This window comes from Mobula birostris, chromosome 14, assembly GCF_030028105.1.
Source record: "Mobula birostris isolate sMobBir1 chromosome 14, sMobBir1.hap1, whole genome shotgun sequence".
In the NCBI taxonomy this organism is placed as follows: Eukaryota; Metazoa; Chordata; class Chondrichthyes; order Myliobatiformes; family Myliobatidae; genus Mobula; species Mobula birostris.
In genome coordinates, this window is record NC_092383.1 from 1,311,030 (window position 1) to 1,324,950 (window position 13,921).

The 13,921-nt window shown below is 49.0% G+C and overlaps 1 protein-coding gene across 1 annotated transcript; it reads right to left on the reverse strand.

Moving 5' to 3' along the window:
* Positions 1 to 1,333: 1,333 nt before the first annotated feature.
* Positions 1,334 to 13,069, reverse strand: bloc1s6 (biogenesis of lysosomal organelles complex-1, subunit 6, pallidin). The gene is made up of 5 exons (XM_072277867.1): positions 13,028 to 13,069; positions 11,290 to 11,561; positions 9,519 to 9,606; positions 4,364 to 4,450; positions 1,334 to 3,032 (listed from the first exon to the last, which is right to left on the reverse strand). Exons 1-5 carry the CDS (start codon positions 13,067 to 13,069, stop codon positions 2,913 to 2,915), a joined length of 609 nt encoding a protein of 202 aa, XP_072133968.1. The 3' UTR covers positions 1,334 to 2,912.
* Between the last annotated feature and the right edge of the window lie 852 nt (positions 13,070 to 13,921).

A 13,921-nucleotide genomic window follows, 5' to 3' on the forward strand; every position in this document is an offset into this window, starting at 1 on the left:
AGGACATGGTGAAAGGAGGTCCGTGTGGACTAAACTAATAATCCAGGGCATGTAGAGATCAGGAGGTGTTGGGTCTATTGGTGAAATGGTCCCTAGGGCTGGATGGGATCTTGATGCCCTCCATTAGGAGGACTGACCATGTCTGTTGTGTCCCAGCTGTCTATATGACTTGCAAGCCAGGGCAGTACGATATGGAGAGCAAGCTGTTGCCCATGTAGCAAGCTCCCCCATACCACACGGCTGATGAATCCAAAGGGATGGCAGACGCTGATAGTTTGGCAGCTGAGGCAACGCAAATTTGCCAGTGTTGAACTCAACGTAGCACTGCCTTAAGGACTTCAGTTCTAGATTTCTCCCCTTGGGGTTTACTCCCAAACCCTTCCCCATGATCATGATGTAGTGGAGGTTTTCTTCTCCTAGATGAGCTGCAAACCATGGTGACTGGTTTTAAGGTGCCAGTAACTTGCTTACCTGTTGGTTGAAACATTTGCCCCACCCACAGATGTGCCCACCAATCAAACACAAACCAGCACCCTGGCCCCACCCCCGCAGCATCCAACCCTCCAGCGACTCGGCCCCAATGGGTGTCATGCTGGGTCAGAGCCCAGCCCCGTGCGATCTGAGCACGTCCGAGCAGCGGGTAGGGAGTGGGGTGCAGGGGACGGGACGGGACGGGACAGGACAGGACAGGACAGAGCAGTCACTTAGGGCTTCTTTCAGTGAAGGCAATCAGGGCTCGTGAGGATTCAAACCACGGGTGCCTCAGCCTTCAAACACGCGCGATTCTATGTAAAATACTGTGTACGGGAAACACGGCTGGTCAAGCAGCAGCTGTGGAGGCTGATGACAAGACACTGCTCCTGCCCCACTTGTGGAACATTTCATCATGGTAGCATAATGTTTAGAGTAACGACTTACCGCACCAGGAGTCGCGGTTCACTTCCCAGGGCTGTCTGTAAGGAGTTCGTACGTTCTCCCCGTGACCGCATGGGTTTCCTCAGGGTGCTCTGGTTTCCAAAGACCTATGGGTTATGGCAAATGAGTTGTGGGCATGCACATCGGTTGCTGGTCTGTCTTTGTCTGTAGTTTTTCATTGATTCCATGGTGTCAAATGAGAATGCCCGCAAGAAAATGAATCATATATGGTGACATATATGTACTTTAATTTACATTGAACTTTATTGGCGTCGGACGCACGGTTACACTTATGGGCTGTCTCCCCCCCCCCCCCCACCCCACCCCACCCCACCCCAGCGCACCCTCGGACTGTGGGGTCGTCGATGCAAATGACACATTTCACTGTATGTTTCTGTGTACATGTGACAAATAAAGCTGATCTTTAATCTTTTATTTCCAACATCTTACATTTTATTTCACGTGAGCATAATCAAAAAAGCCAAGTGGAAACTTTTAATTTTGTTTTGGGGTGGTTTGTTAGTTCCCAGATGATTTCCACTGATGAACCTCCCCACCTAACTCCGCCATCGACGGTTCCAAGCCAGGCTTGCAGGTGGGGGCTTGGGAATCCTGTAAAGATGCACAGCCAACACCAACAGAAGCTCCAACCACCTCGTTCCTGGGACACTCACCGAGAAGACGTATGAAGTCGTGGGGTGAAACTGGAAGCCACAGGGCCCATCAACCTTCTACTGGCTCAGGACCAAGGGCTCTGGTGAGCTGCAGTTGGTGGCCAAGCCCCTGTAGGGGTGATGGGGTTTAAGAAGCAAATGAAAAACTCCTCCACCCATTGTGACCGGGGGAGATCAGAGTTTAACTTGGCTTACAGAATGAGTCCATTGCATAGAGGGGAAATTCCAGCCTCCCAGCCACAATCAGGAAGGCAGTAAACACCGTTTCAGTAGCTGTCTCTAGGCAGCAGTCTGACTGAGCTCTGGCGGGGCACAGGTCCTGGACTGGAGAAGCGAGCCCTGATGGAGCAGTGTGGTCAAGGTCTAGTGACTGTAAATGTTCCCTTCAGAACCTATCACCAATATTACAGTCACATTTCAGTCTGGAGCAGAGGCCGAGGCAGACATGCCTGTGGTGGAATTGAGTTTAAACAACTTTAGGAATGGCATTAAAGTGATTCTGAAAGCAAACCTACCCATCAGTCTAAGTCATCAGTGACTGTAATGAAACCCTGAGCGGAGGTGAGGTGAGCAAATGTGAGCAGAGAGGACAGAGAGCAGCATTCCCAGCTGCCAACTCAGAGTGGGATCTCTACGTCTGCTTCTCCTGACAAACCTGTGCTGCAGCCAGTCACGTCTAAAATCCAGACTGTGTTCCATGTTGGGGCATCAGCCCTAAACCAAACCCCGAGACCTGCTCACAGTTTAGTAACTATTCTCACCTAGTGCGGGCATCCGAAAGGCCCGATCCATAAACCTGAAGATAACGCAGCAGCCTCAGTTGTGACACCCAGTCTGACTTCACCAGACCCTGGACCCCCGTCCCAGCCACAGAGAAACGACGAGACAACCTGCTGCCTCAGAGACCTCACTCAAGGGAGTGATGACAGCATTCTCATCCATCACTGCCTGATTAACCATTGTTCCAAGGGGTAGAAGAATCCGGAACCAATGTTGTTTGAGGACAATGAAAGCCATGCAGTGCCAGGGCACGACATCACAGCTACAATGCATGGTCCAACATCGTACCCGGCACTGGGCACTGCGTATAATGTTGGACCACGCATCACCCAGAGGTCCCAGTGAAAATCTCCCTAAAGACCCCCTTCATAAAAAGTGCATTTTGGTTTCCTACGGTTGGTATTTTGAGTTGTTCACAGCAGATGAACTGCAGGTTAGTATTCGTAACTCCGTGCTCTGAAACATTGTGTGGCAAGACGTCCTCCAAACACACAGAACCTCCAGTCCACTGGTGTTTGCTGTTAAAGCCACAGCCCCTGGTGCCTACGAGAACTTCGCAGGCTTAGCGACCAGTTGCCGCTCTCGCTCCAGCTCTTTCTCCCGTTGCTGCTCGTGTTCCAGCACTTCTCTCTGTCTCTGCTGCTGAAGTTTCAAAGCTCGTCTCTGCAAACAGAGAAACCGTGCAAATGTGTTACCTATAGACCCAGAACACCGATCCCCACATTCCCCAGAACACTGATCCCCATATTCCCCACAGACCCAGAACGCCGATCCCCACAGATCCGGAACACCGATCCCCACGTTCCCCACAGACCTGGAACGCCGATCCCCATATCCCCACATCCCCCAGAACACCGAGCCCCACATCCGCAGAACACTGGTCCCCTTATTCCCCATGTCCCCCAGAATGCCGATCCCCACGGATCCGGACCACCGATCCCCACGTTCCCCACAGACCCGGAACACCGATCCCCACGTTCCCCACAGACCCGGAACGCCGATCCCCACAGGACATGGTAGGGTTGTCACAGAAGGCAGAATTCAAGCACAGCAGAAAACTCCAAACCTCAAATTAAAGACCACAGCATGAGGGCCAGTGGGCACTGCAGGGTCGAGGGGTCCTTGGGAACCGCAGGGACGGGGCTGATACAAAGCCATTGACAAACGCTATGATAAAAGAGCAGCTAAAAGTAACTGTGAAGATAGTCAGTGAATGACAACAGCCAAAATTCATCCCATTTCTGGAGGCGTGGACATTGCCTGCCTTTGGCTGAAGTAAAGCACCCCCAGTGACAACAGGAATTCAGACAGTAAAGTCAACTAGATCGATCATTCCTTGACCGTTCCCATCTGATCCTGGATCAGGCAACCAGGATTTACCGATTGCTGGACTGCATTCCCACTTCCACCATTTAAAGCCCCAAATCCACTTGCCAACACTGCACAACAGGCAGTGTCACCACAAGCTGAAGGGTGGTCAATGGTGGGTGATAAGTATCAGGTCTCCCGGCTGCTGGCACGTCAGGAGTGTGACAAACGGAAAATGCACCATCAGCAAGTGATAGCAGGGGTCGGTAACATACTGCAATTAAAAATAAAACAAGGCCTGGAAAGTCTCCACCCATCCCACAGAGCTCCATGCCTGGAGTTATCCCAGACTAACAGAGTCTGAGTCCTGAAGCCCCTTCCTCCACCACTCTGGGTCTGAAATCTGAAAATCAGAGGACGTGGTTAAGGCAGCTTCAGTAACAAGTTTTATTAGACAAGTGGTCAGATACATGGGGTGGAAAGGTGAGATATGGGCAAATTGGAATAGTGCAGATGAGCACCTTGGGTTGGCATGAAACAGTGGGGCTGAAGGGCCTATGTGTTTCTGTGCTGCAATGCTAAAGTACAGACAATGCAGGCGAAGTGGAGAGAGGGCTGATAATAACATGTCCGGGGTTCGTGGGTGGTCAGAAGCTCCATTCAGGACGAGTCGTGGGGTTCCATACCTTCAGTCTTGTCGTCCTTTCATGCAACATGACCATTTCCCTCCGAATGTTCACCAGTTTATCGTGGTAACATTTGGCCTCTGTGAACTACAGGAAAATAAATGAACACAGAGAGACTTTGCAGATTCTGGAAATCCAGAGCAACACACACAAAATGCTGGAGTAACCCGGCAGGTCGGGCAGCATCTATGGAGAGGAATAAACAGTCAATGTTTCGGGCTGAGACTGTTCATCAGGACCGGAAAGGAAGGGGGAAGTTGCCAGAATAAGAGGGTGGGGGGAGGGGAGGGAGAACAAGCTGAAAGGTGACAGCTGAAAAAGTAAAAGGCTGAAGGAGGAATCTGATAAGAGAGTGGACCATAGGAGAAAGGGAAGGAGGAGAGACACCAGGGGCAGGTGAGGAGAAGTGCAAAAGCACCACGCGGAGAAAAAAAATCCGTTGAAAATCTTCCGTCAAATCTTGAGCTGAGACTGTTTTTGTGTGTGTGTGTGTGTGAGATTGAGAGTGAGAGACAGAGTGAGAGAGAGTGAGACTCAGAGAGAGAGAGAGAGAGAGAGAGAGAGAGAGAGAGAGAGAGAGAGCGCGCGCGCGCGTGAGATTGGGAGTGTGTGAGAGAGAGTGAGACTGATAGCGTAAAACAGAGTGTGTGATGGTGTGTGTGTGTGTGTGTGTGTGTGTGTGTGTGTGTGTGTGTGTGTGTGTGTGTGTGTGTGTGTGTGTGTGTGTGTGAGAGAGTGAGATTGAGAGTGTGAGACAGATAGACAGAGACAGACTGACTGCTGCCAGGTAGAATGAAGCCTCTGGCTCCGAACATCATCTGGCAGATGAACGGCACCCAATATCTGACCAGTTCGATATTTACCAGTAACCACGTTTCAGATGCCAAGACCAGTACACAGCTGGAGTCCTACTCTGTAGCTGGTGACTGGGTCCGTCCCCCCCCCTCGCTCAGAACTTGCAGTGGGAGGTGAAGTAAATATTCTGCTCTGCCATTCAGACACACCGTAGCTGCTCCTTCACCATGACGCCATTTCCTACCATGCCCCCATGTGTTTCTGGATGCTGGGGGAATCAATTGTTGTCACACCTCACTGTCAGGTGTGGGTCGGCATGGCCAACGAGGGTCAGCATTTGGGGGAGAAACACAGACAGGAAGCTGCAACAGTACGTTACTGCAGGGGGTCTTACTTAGTGCTGGATGAAAAATGTCCAAAAACTGACCAAAAGTTGTGAAGAGAAAATATTTACAAATGGACAAATAAAAACAAACATATATGTACAAAAATTTAAAAATATACAGAGCTTCTTGCACGACACACTTTGTCTTTAACTTTCCAACACAACTGTTCACCAACCGTCAAACCCAACCTCCACACCTCCCTAGCAAAGCCAGACTGAGGGTTTAAATCTGCCTCTGCCTGGTCTAGATGGACCAGGAGATTCTACTGTTGGTCGGGGTTGGAGGGGGGGGAAATCACTTGATCAGACCATCATAATTATTTCAAATGCAGATTTGGAATGGGACATTTTAAATAGGGATTCTAACATTGTACGATTCGTCACCAGTCTCCACATTCCATTCTTGCTTTTATATTCTAGTCCAGTATCCTAGCGGGAAGGTTTGCTCGTGCTGCACAGTGTGATTTACCCCATTTGTTCAGAGGAGAATGGCCAGGCTGGGTCAAGGTGAAAGGAACTCAGCTAACCTCATGTTACAACAGTGGTGTGCAGAAGAACCTCTCTGAACACACAATGCATCGTGGGCTGCGGCAGCAGCAGACCACCAACATAGACTCAGTCGTTACTTTATTCGGCACAGGAGATACGTAATAGAGTGGCCACTGAGTGTACCTGTGAGGTGTGTGGAGGGCAATGGACCAGGTGCAGATAGATGGGACTGGGCAGAATAGTTCAGCATGCACCAGATGGGCCGATTGGCCTTTCTCTGTGCTGTACTACTCTATGATTCTGCTAATGAGTCCATTCAAAAACAACTGTAACAGAACAGGTTAGCAATGCTAATTCTCCTGCTAACCTTGCCCCTTTGACTGGTTACTCCTCCTCCTCGTTCTCCCACTAACCTTCCGCTAATTCTCCCGCTAGCCTTCCGCTAATTCTCCCGCTAGCCTTCCGCTAATTCTCCTGCTAACCTTGCCCCTTTGCCCAGTTAGTCACTCCTCCTCGTTCTCTCCCTGGTCTAGTTCCCCCGGTAGTGTTTGATGGCTCTGGGCCCGTATTCACTAGAATTCAGAAATGAGGGATGACCTCAGTGAAACCTATTGAATATTAAAAGACCTTGATAGAGTGGATGTGGAGAGGGCATCCTTTTAGAATGGAGATGAGGAGGGATTTCTTTAGCCAGAGAGTGGTGAATCTATGGAATTCGTTGCTACAGGCAACTGTGGAAGGCCAAGTCTTTATGTACATTTAAGGCAGAAGTTGATAGATTCTTGACTGGTCAGGATATGAAGGGATATGGAGGAAAGGCAGGAGACTGGGGCTGAGAGGGAAAATGGATCAGCATGATGAAATGGCAGAGCAGGCTCGATGGGCCAAGTGGTCTAATTCTGCTCCTATATCTTATATTAGTCCCCTTCCAGTTGAGGTGCAAACCATCTTTTCTGTAGAGGTTCCACCTTCCCTGGATGATGATCCAAACATCTTATGCCCTCCCTCCTACACCAACTCCTTAGCTACATAGTAAACTGTAAAATCTTCCCTGTGCTGACCTCGCTGGTACGTGGTGTGGGTGGCAATCCTGAGATCACAACCCTGCAGGTCCTGCCCTTTAACCTAGCACCTAACCCTCTGAAGTCCCAGTGCAGAACCTCGTCACTCATCCCACCCACATCATTGGTACCTGCATGGACCACGATCTCTGGCTGTTCACTCTCCCACTTAAGAATGCCGAGGACTCGATCCCAGATGTCCTGGCCCCTGGCACCCGGGAGGTAACACACCATCTGGGAATCTCATTCTCACCCACAGAACATCCTGTCTGTTCCCCAGTGAACAAATCCCTAATCACCAGAGCACGTCTGTTCTCACTCCTTCCGTCTGAGTCACTCAGACTCAATGCCAGAGACTGGATCACTGTGTCTTTCCTGTTAGGTGATTTCCCCAGACAGTATCCAAAGTGATGTACCCGTTGTTGAGGGGGTCGGCCACAGGGGTACTCTGCACTGGCTCCTTCACCCCTTTCCCCTTCCTGACTGTCTCCCAGTGTCCTGCGTCCTGCATCTTAGGTGTAACTACCTCTCCATATGTCCTATCTATTACTCCCTCAGCCCCCCAAATTACCTGTTCATCCGGTTCCAGCTCAGACTCCTTAACGCAGACTGTTAGAGGCTGCAGCTGGACGCACTTCCTGCAGTTGTAGTATTCAGAGACACCGGAGGTCTCCCTGCCTTCCCACATCCCACAAGAAATCCCTAATCACCGGAGCATTCAACTCTCCTGCCAGGCATCTCTACTGTCCAGCTAAGCAGATATAAAGAAGGAAGAACTGTGGGGTGGGTGTTGGGGGGAACTCTACCTACTTGTTTGCCTTCTCTGAATGAAGCCTCTCCTTGCTGAAGCCTCAAAAACTCCCCTCTAACTCTGTCCCAGCCTTACTTTAATTTGTTGTTGCCAATCAGTTACAGATTGGACGTTGCTCAAGGCTCCAAACTGTCGTGAGTCGCTGCCTTTTCTACAAAGTGTAATTAATCAGCAAACCTTCACAGGCTTCCGACCTCCGACTGGCCACTACTGTAACAAACTCCTGGCAACATCCTTCTAAATTTTCTCTGCACTGTTTCAATCTTATTGATATTTCTCCTGTGGGTAGGTCACCTGAACCACACACAATACTCTAATTTAGGCTTCACTAACATCTTTTACAGCTTCAACATAATATCCCAACTCCTGTATTCAATACTTTAGATTTCTGAAGGCCAATGAAGACAGATGCTCTGGTCAATAATTCCAAAGATTCACCACCTTCCAAGGCAAGAAGTTTCTCCTCATCTCAGTCGAACATGACTCACTTGTTTTTCAAAGAGTGTGAGCCCCTGGTTCTGGGCTCATTAGGCAGACACACATCCTCCCTACATCCAACTTACCCTGCACTGTCAACTGAGCTCTGAGATCACTCCCAATTCCACCAAACACCAGGAAACACAAGCCTGGTCTATTCAAGCCTTTCCTCACACTGTACATCCACTCTCCTGGGACCAGTCCAGTCAATGACACCTCATTCCCACTGCGGCAATGGACCAGTTCTAAGCCCTTTGCTAGCTCCTGGACTGAAGTATCATGTACTCCTTTGCCACCAGAGATGCTGCCCAACATTCCCCCGCCGAGATCCTCCAGCAATCATGTTCGCTCCATGTCTCCCCAAGTAGCAATGTTGAACAAAACATCCAGCCACCAACTCAGCCCTCCACACCCCCAACCACCACTACTTTATCATTTCCTGTCACACCCTTACGTACAGACACTCCTGTGCATTGCATCTATGGATATGTTATCTCAATTATTTATACTTATTGTGTTTTACATACCACTGGACTAGAGATGCCCAGGCATCATCCCTGACGAAGATGGCAGAGTTTGTCTGAAACATCAGTTAAAATCGGTATCTGCACCCGGCTGGCAGCCCAAGAAGAGTTCATTCATCATGTATGCTGGGAAAGCACTGGATCTTTAATTTCATTCTCCTTTACGCTCGTGTACTGGAACTGACTTTAACCAAACTAGAATCCTGAAATAGCACCTACGTCCTAATTATCAAAAGTTGCAGAAGTCACATTTCCCATCCTGCTGTGGGTCTGACCCAGCATTTATTTATCCAAGCACATTTTATTGCAAATCCACCTTTTAACCTTTAACGTTATTAGCAGAGAAACCTCTCCTCCTGTGAACTCCGCGTGTCCCACCCCAGTACCCAGTGAGTAACTTTGCTCTTGGAACCAGAGAGACATGGGTTGGTGCAGCCACAAACGTACTGAGCAGTGCAGCAGAGATCCCGGTTACCCCTGCTGCTCTTCAACTTTGCCTCTGTTGTAGGCAAATGGAGAGTTTTTCCAATGAGCTGGCAGGGGCAGGGGAGAATCGGACCCTGAAGCCATTTCTCTCTGTTGCCCGACTGCCTCTGCTCCACACTGTACTCACTAGAGCGTTGATATCCAGCACCAGATGGCACTCGCGGAATTTGGCGATCTGCTGTTCCAAAGTGTCCAACAGAACCACTTGATTTTGTCTAAAATGTGAACACAAACAGATTTAAGGAGAGAGAAAGCCCGACACTGCTCTCAGCCCCACTTCAGACACCGCGCACTCACTCCCAGTGAGAAGCCTGGTGCTAGAATTCACAGACGAACAGACTGTCAATCTGCTACCACCTTATTCTGGCTTCTGGCTTCTCCCACCCCCCCGCATGCCTTTCCAGTCTTAATGAAGGGTCTCCGCTCAACTACGGGGCAGGTCGTTCACCATCACCCAATACCGAAAGCACATGGTAAACACAATAGATTCTCACTTAATTCCTCCCTCCCCCACTCACCCACCTTCCCCCTCACCTGGTCTCACCTATCACTTACTCTGACCCCACTACCCCTACCACCCACCTTCCCCCTCACCTGGTCTCACTTATCACCTGTCAGCTTGTACTCTGACCCACTACCCCCACTCACTCACCTTCCCCCTCACCTGGTCTCACCTATCACTTACTCTGACCCCACTACCCCCACTCACTCACCTTCCCCCTCACCTGGTCTCACTTATCACCTGTCAGCTTGTACTCTGACCCACTACCCCCACTCACTCACCTTCCCCCTCACCTGGTCTCACCTATCACTTACTCTGACCCCACTACCCCTACCATCCACCTTCCCCCTCACCTGGTCTCACTTATCACCTGTCAGCTTGTACTCTGACCCACTACCCCCACTCACTCACCTTCCCCCTCACCTGTCACCTACTCTGATCCCACTACCCCTACCATCTTATTCTGGCCTCTACCCACCCCCCCGCCTTTCCAGTCTTGATGAAGGGTCTTGGCCCAAAACATCGTCTGTACTCTTTTCCATAAACGCTGCCAGACCTTCTGAGTTGCTCGAGCATTTTGTTTGTGGTTCACAAGTAAAGCAAATTGCTTCACACTTGATAATCCCCTCTCCTACCTATTCTCCCCACCCACACCTGACACTGCACACAATACTCTGAACGTTTTATACAGCTGCAACATGACATCCCAACCTTTAAGTCCATAAGACCATTAGACATAAGAGCAGAAGTGGGCCATATGGCCCATCGAATCTGCTCCGCCATTCTATCAGATTGATTTATTATCCCTCTCAACCCAATTCTCTTGCCTTCTTCCATAACCTTTGACAGCCTGACTAATCAAGAACCCATCAACCTCCATTTAAATATACCCAATGACCTGGACTCCAAAGCTGTCTGTGGCAATGAATTCCACAGATTCAACACCCTCTGGATAAAGAAATTCCTCCTTATCTCTGTTCTAAATGGAGGTCCCTCTATTCTGAGGCTGTGTCCTCTGGTCCTAGACTCCTCCACCATAGGAAACATCTCTCCACATCTTTTCTACCTCGGCCTTTCAATATGTGATAGGACTCAATGACATTCCACCTCCACCCCCCATTCTTCTACACTCCAGTGAGTATAGGCCCAGAGCCATCACTCACACACTCATCATACGTTAACTCTTTCATTCCCAGAAGCATTCTCATGAAGCTCCTCTGGACCTTTTATGGTCAACACTCCAAATGGTGAAAGTATGTTTGCTGTATGCCTCGTATACCCCTCTGTCTCCCTGCGTTGCCACTTTCTGTGGGTATATCAATGCTCCCCATTTCCCTTAGACTTAGCAACCAATGAAACAATCAATGGCCGAGACTGAATACATTCACAGACGTACGTCAGTTCCTGAAGGGCATTTTTCAGTTGCTTCAGATCCGGGAGATAGTGAGAGATTAACCCTTCTGTCAGCTTCTCCACAGTCTCCTGATTCACACAGATCAGTTCGCCCGAGTCCTCGTACTCCAGGCCGCTTTCAGTGACAGCTGAGACACAGGAAGGAGCACAAACACGACTGTTACCCACACTACAGTAAGCAACACTCCGATCTGTCCACAGAAGCTCTGTCAAAATGTACTCTCGACTTTGGGTTAACACATGTAACGTGTTCAGCTGCCACACACCTACACGGCTTTGTGATTAGGAGAGCTGGATTACTGAAGGCTTGTTTGGTAGCCCTACTGAAGGCACAAAGAGGTGGGAAAGTACCCTGTCAACTCTTGCCAATTTGTTTTCAATGCACCTTTGAAAGCATCCTGTCTGGATGCATAACAGCTGGGTGCTGGAACAAGAAACTGCAGAGCAACTCACACAAAATGCTGGAGGAACTCAGCAGGCCAGGCAGCATCTGTGGAAAAAAGTACAGTTGATGTTTTGGGCCAAGACCTTTCATCGGGACTGGAGAAAAAAAGATGAGTAGATTTAAAAGGTGAGAGGAGGGGAGGGAGAAACACAAGGTGATAGGTGAAACTAGGAGGGAGAGGGATGAAGTGAAGAGCTGGGAAGTTGATTGGTGAAAGAGGTACAGAGCTGGAGGAGGGGGAATCTAATAGGAGAGGACAGAAGGCCATGGAGGAAAGAAAAGAGAGAAAGAGCACCAGAGGGAGGCGATGGGTGGGCAAAGAGATAAGGTGAGAGAGGGGAAAGGGGATGGGGAATGGTGAAGGAGAGGAGGGAGGGAGGGAGGCAATAACAGAAGTTTGAGAATTTGATGAACATCCATCACCTTGTGTTTCTCACCCCCCCACCCCCCCATCTTTTAAATCTACCCCTCATCTTTTTTTCTCCAGTCTTGCTGAAAGGTCTCGGCTTGAAATGTCGACTGTACTTTTTTCCATAGAGACTGCCTGGCTTGCCGAGTTCCTCCAGCATTTTGTGTGCGTTGCTCGGATTTCCAGCATCTGCAGATTTTCTCTTGTGTAGAAACTGTGGTCATTGCCCAGCAGTTCACAGAAACCGGCCTCCCCTCCACGGACTCTGTCTACACTTCGTACTGCCTCGGTAAAGCAGCCAGCACCCACACACACCCTTGTTTCTTCTCCCCCCCCTCCATTGGGCAGAAGACATGAAAGCCTGAGGACTCAAGGACAGCCTCTATCTGCTGTTGTAAGACTATTGAATGATTCCCTTGAACAAGAAAATCGACTTTTGACCTCACAATCTATAACCTATCTCATTAAATCTTGCTTGCACCTTATTGTCTGCCCGCACTACATTTTCTCTGTAGCTGTTACACTTTATTCTGCGTTCTGTTATTGATTTACCTTGTTCTACCTTAGCGCACTGTGTAATGATCTGATCTGTACGAACAGCTCGCAGGACAAGCTTTTCACTGTGTCTCAGTACATGTGACAATAGTAAACCAATTCCAATTGGATTACAGCAGATTGTGTGGGCAAAGAATTTACCAATGAAGTGCAATCTGGGGAAATATGTCTAATTTGGCTGGGAAATAAAAGTAATGTATGTGATCCAACCAGTGAGAGGCTACAGAGGTATGAGATGTAAATGGTGTCCCAGTGCCCGCTTCATAGAAGCTTACAGTGTACAACTCACTCAGAAAACTGACAGAACGTTACCTCACAGTCGTCTGCATTAAATTCCCTCAGCGACTGCCCCATCCAACCTTCCAGGTGATCTATGTCCAACAGTACTCCAGGATAAGATGATCTATGTCCAACAGTACTCCAGGATAAGATGATCTATGTCCAACAGTACTCCAGGATAAGATGATCTATGTCCAACAGTACTCCAGGATAAGCTTCACTGTCTATCACTCCATCAATATCTGCATCATCTACAAATTGACCCATCATACATTCTCATCCATTATGTAGAAAACAAAGGCCCCAGATCTAATCCCTGTAGTACACCACTTGATACACACTTCCAATCACAAACACCCAACCGGTATTACCCTCTCCTTCCTATCAGAAATCCAGTTTACCTCAAATCCATTTTGCCTTATGGTCCTACACCAGCCCACCATGCACCATGTCAAAAAGTTCAGTGAAGTCCATGGATCGCACTGGCTACCTCACCTGTCCTGGTTACCTCCTCAAAACCTGTGATTTGTGCCTAAGAGATACAAGTGTTCATTGAATCACTTTAATGCCTTCAGTGACTCAGCTCCACCACTCCCTCTGGCAGTGTATTCCACGTGGCCACCAATCCCGTGCTGAAAAACATCCCAATCACAGTCTCCTGTTCTATTCAGAAAGGGGAAGTATAAGACCATAATATACAGGAGCAGAATTGAGGCTGCTACACCATTTCATCAAGAAATCCCTCCTCATCTCCCTCGCAGCCCCAAACTCCTGCTTTCTCCCTGCCCTGACTAATCAAGAATCTATCAACATCTGCCTTAACTATGCGCAATGACTTGACCTCCACGTCCGCCTGTGGCAACCAATTCCCAACCTCTGGCTGAAGAAATTTCTTCTTATCTCTGTTCTTAATGGACGTCCCTCTAT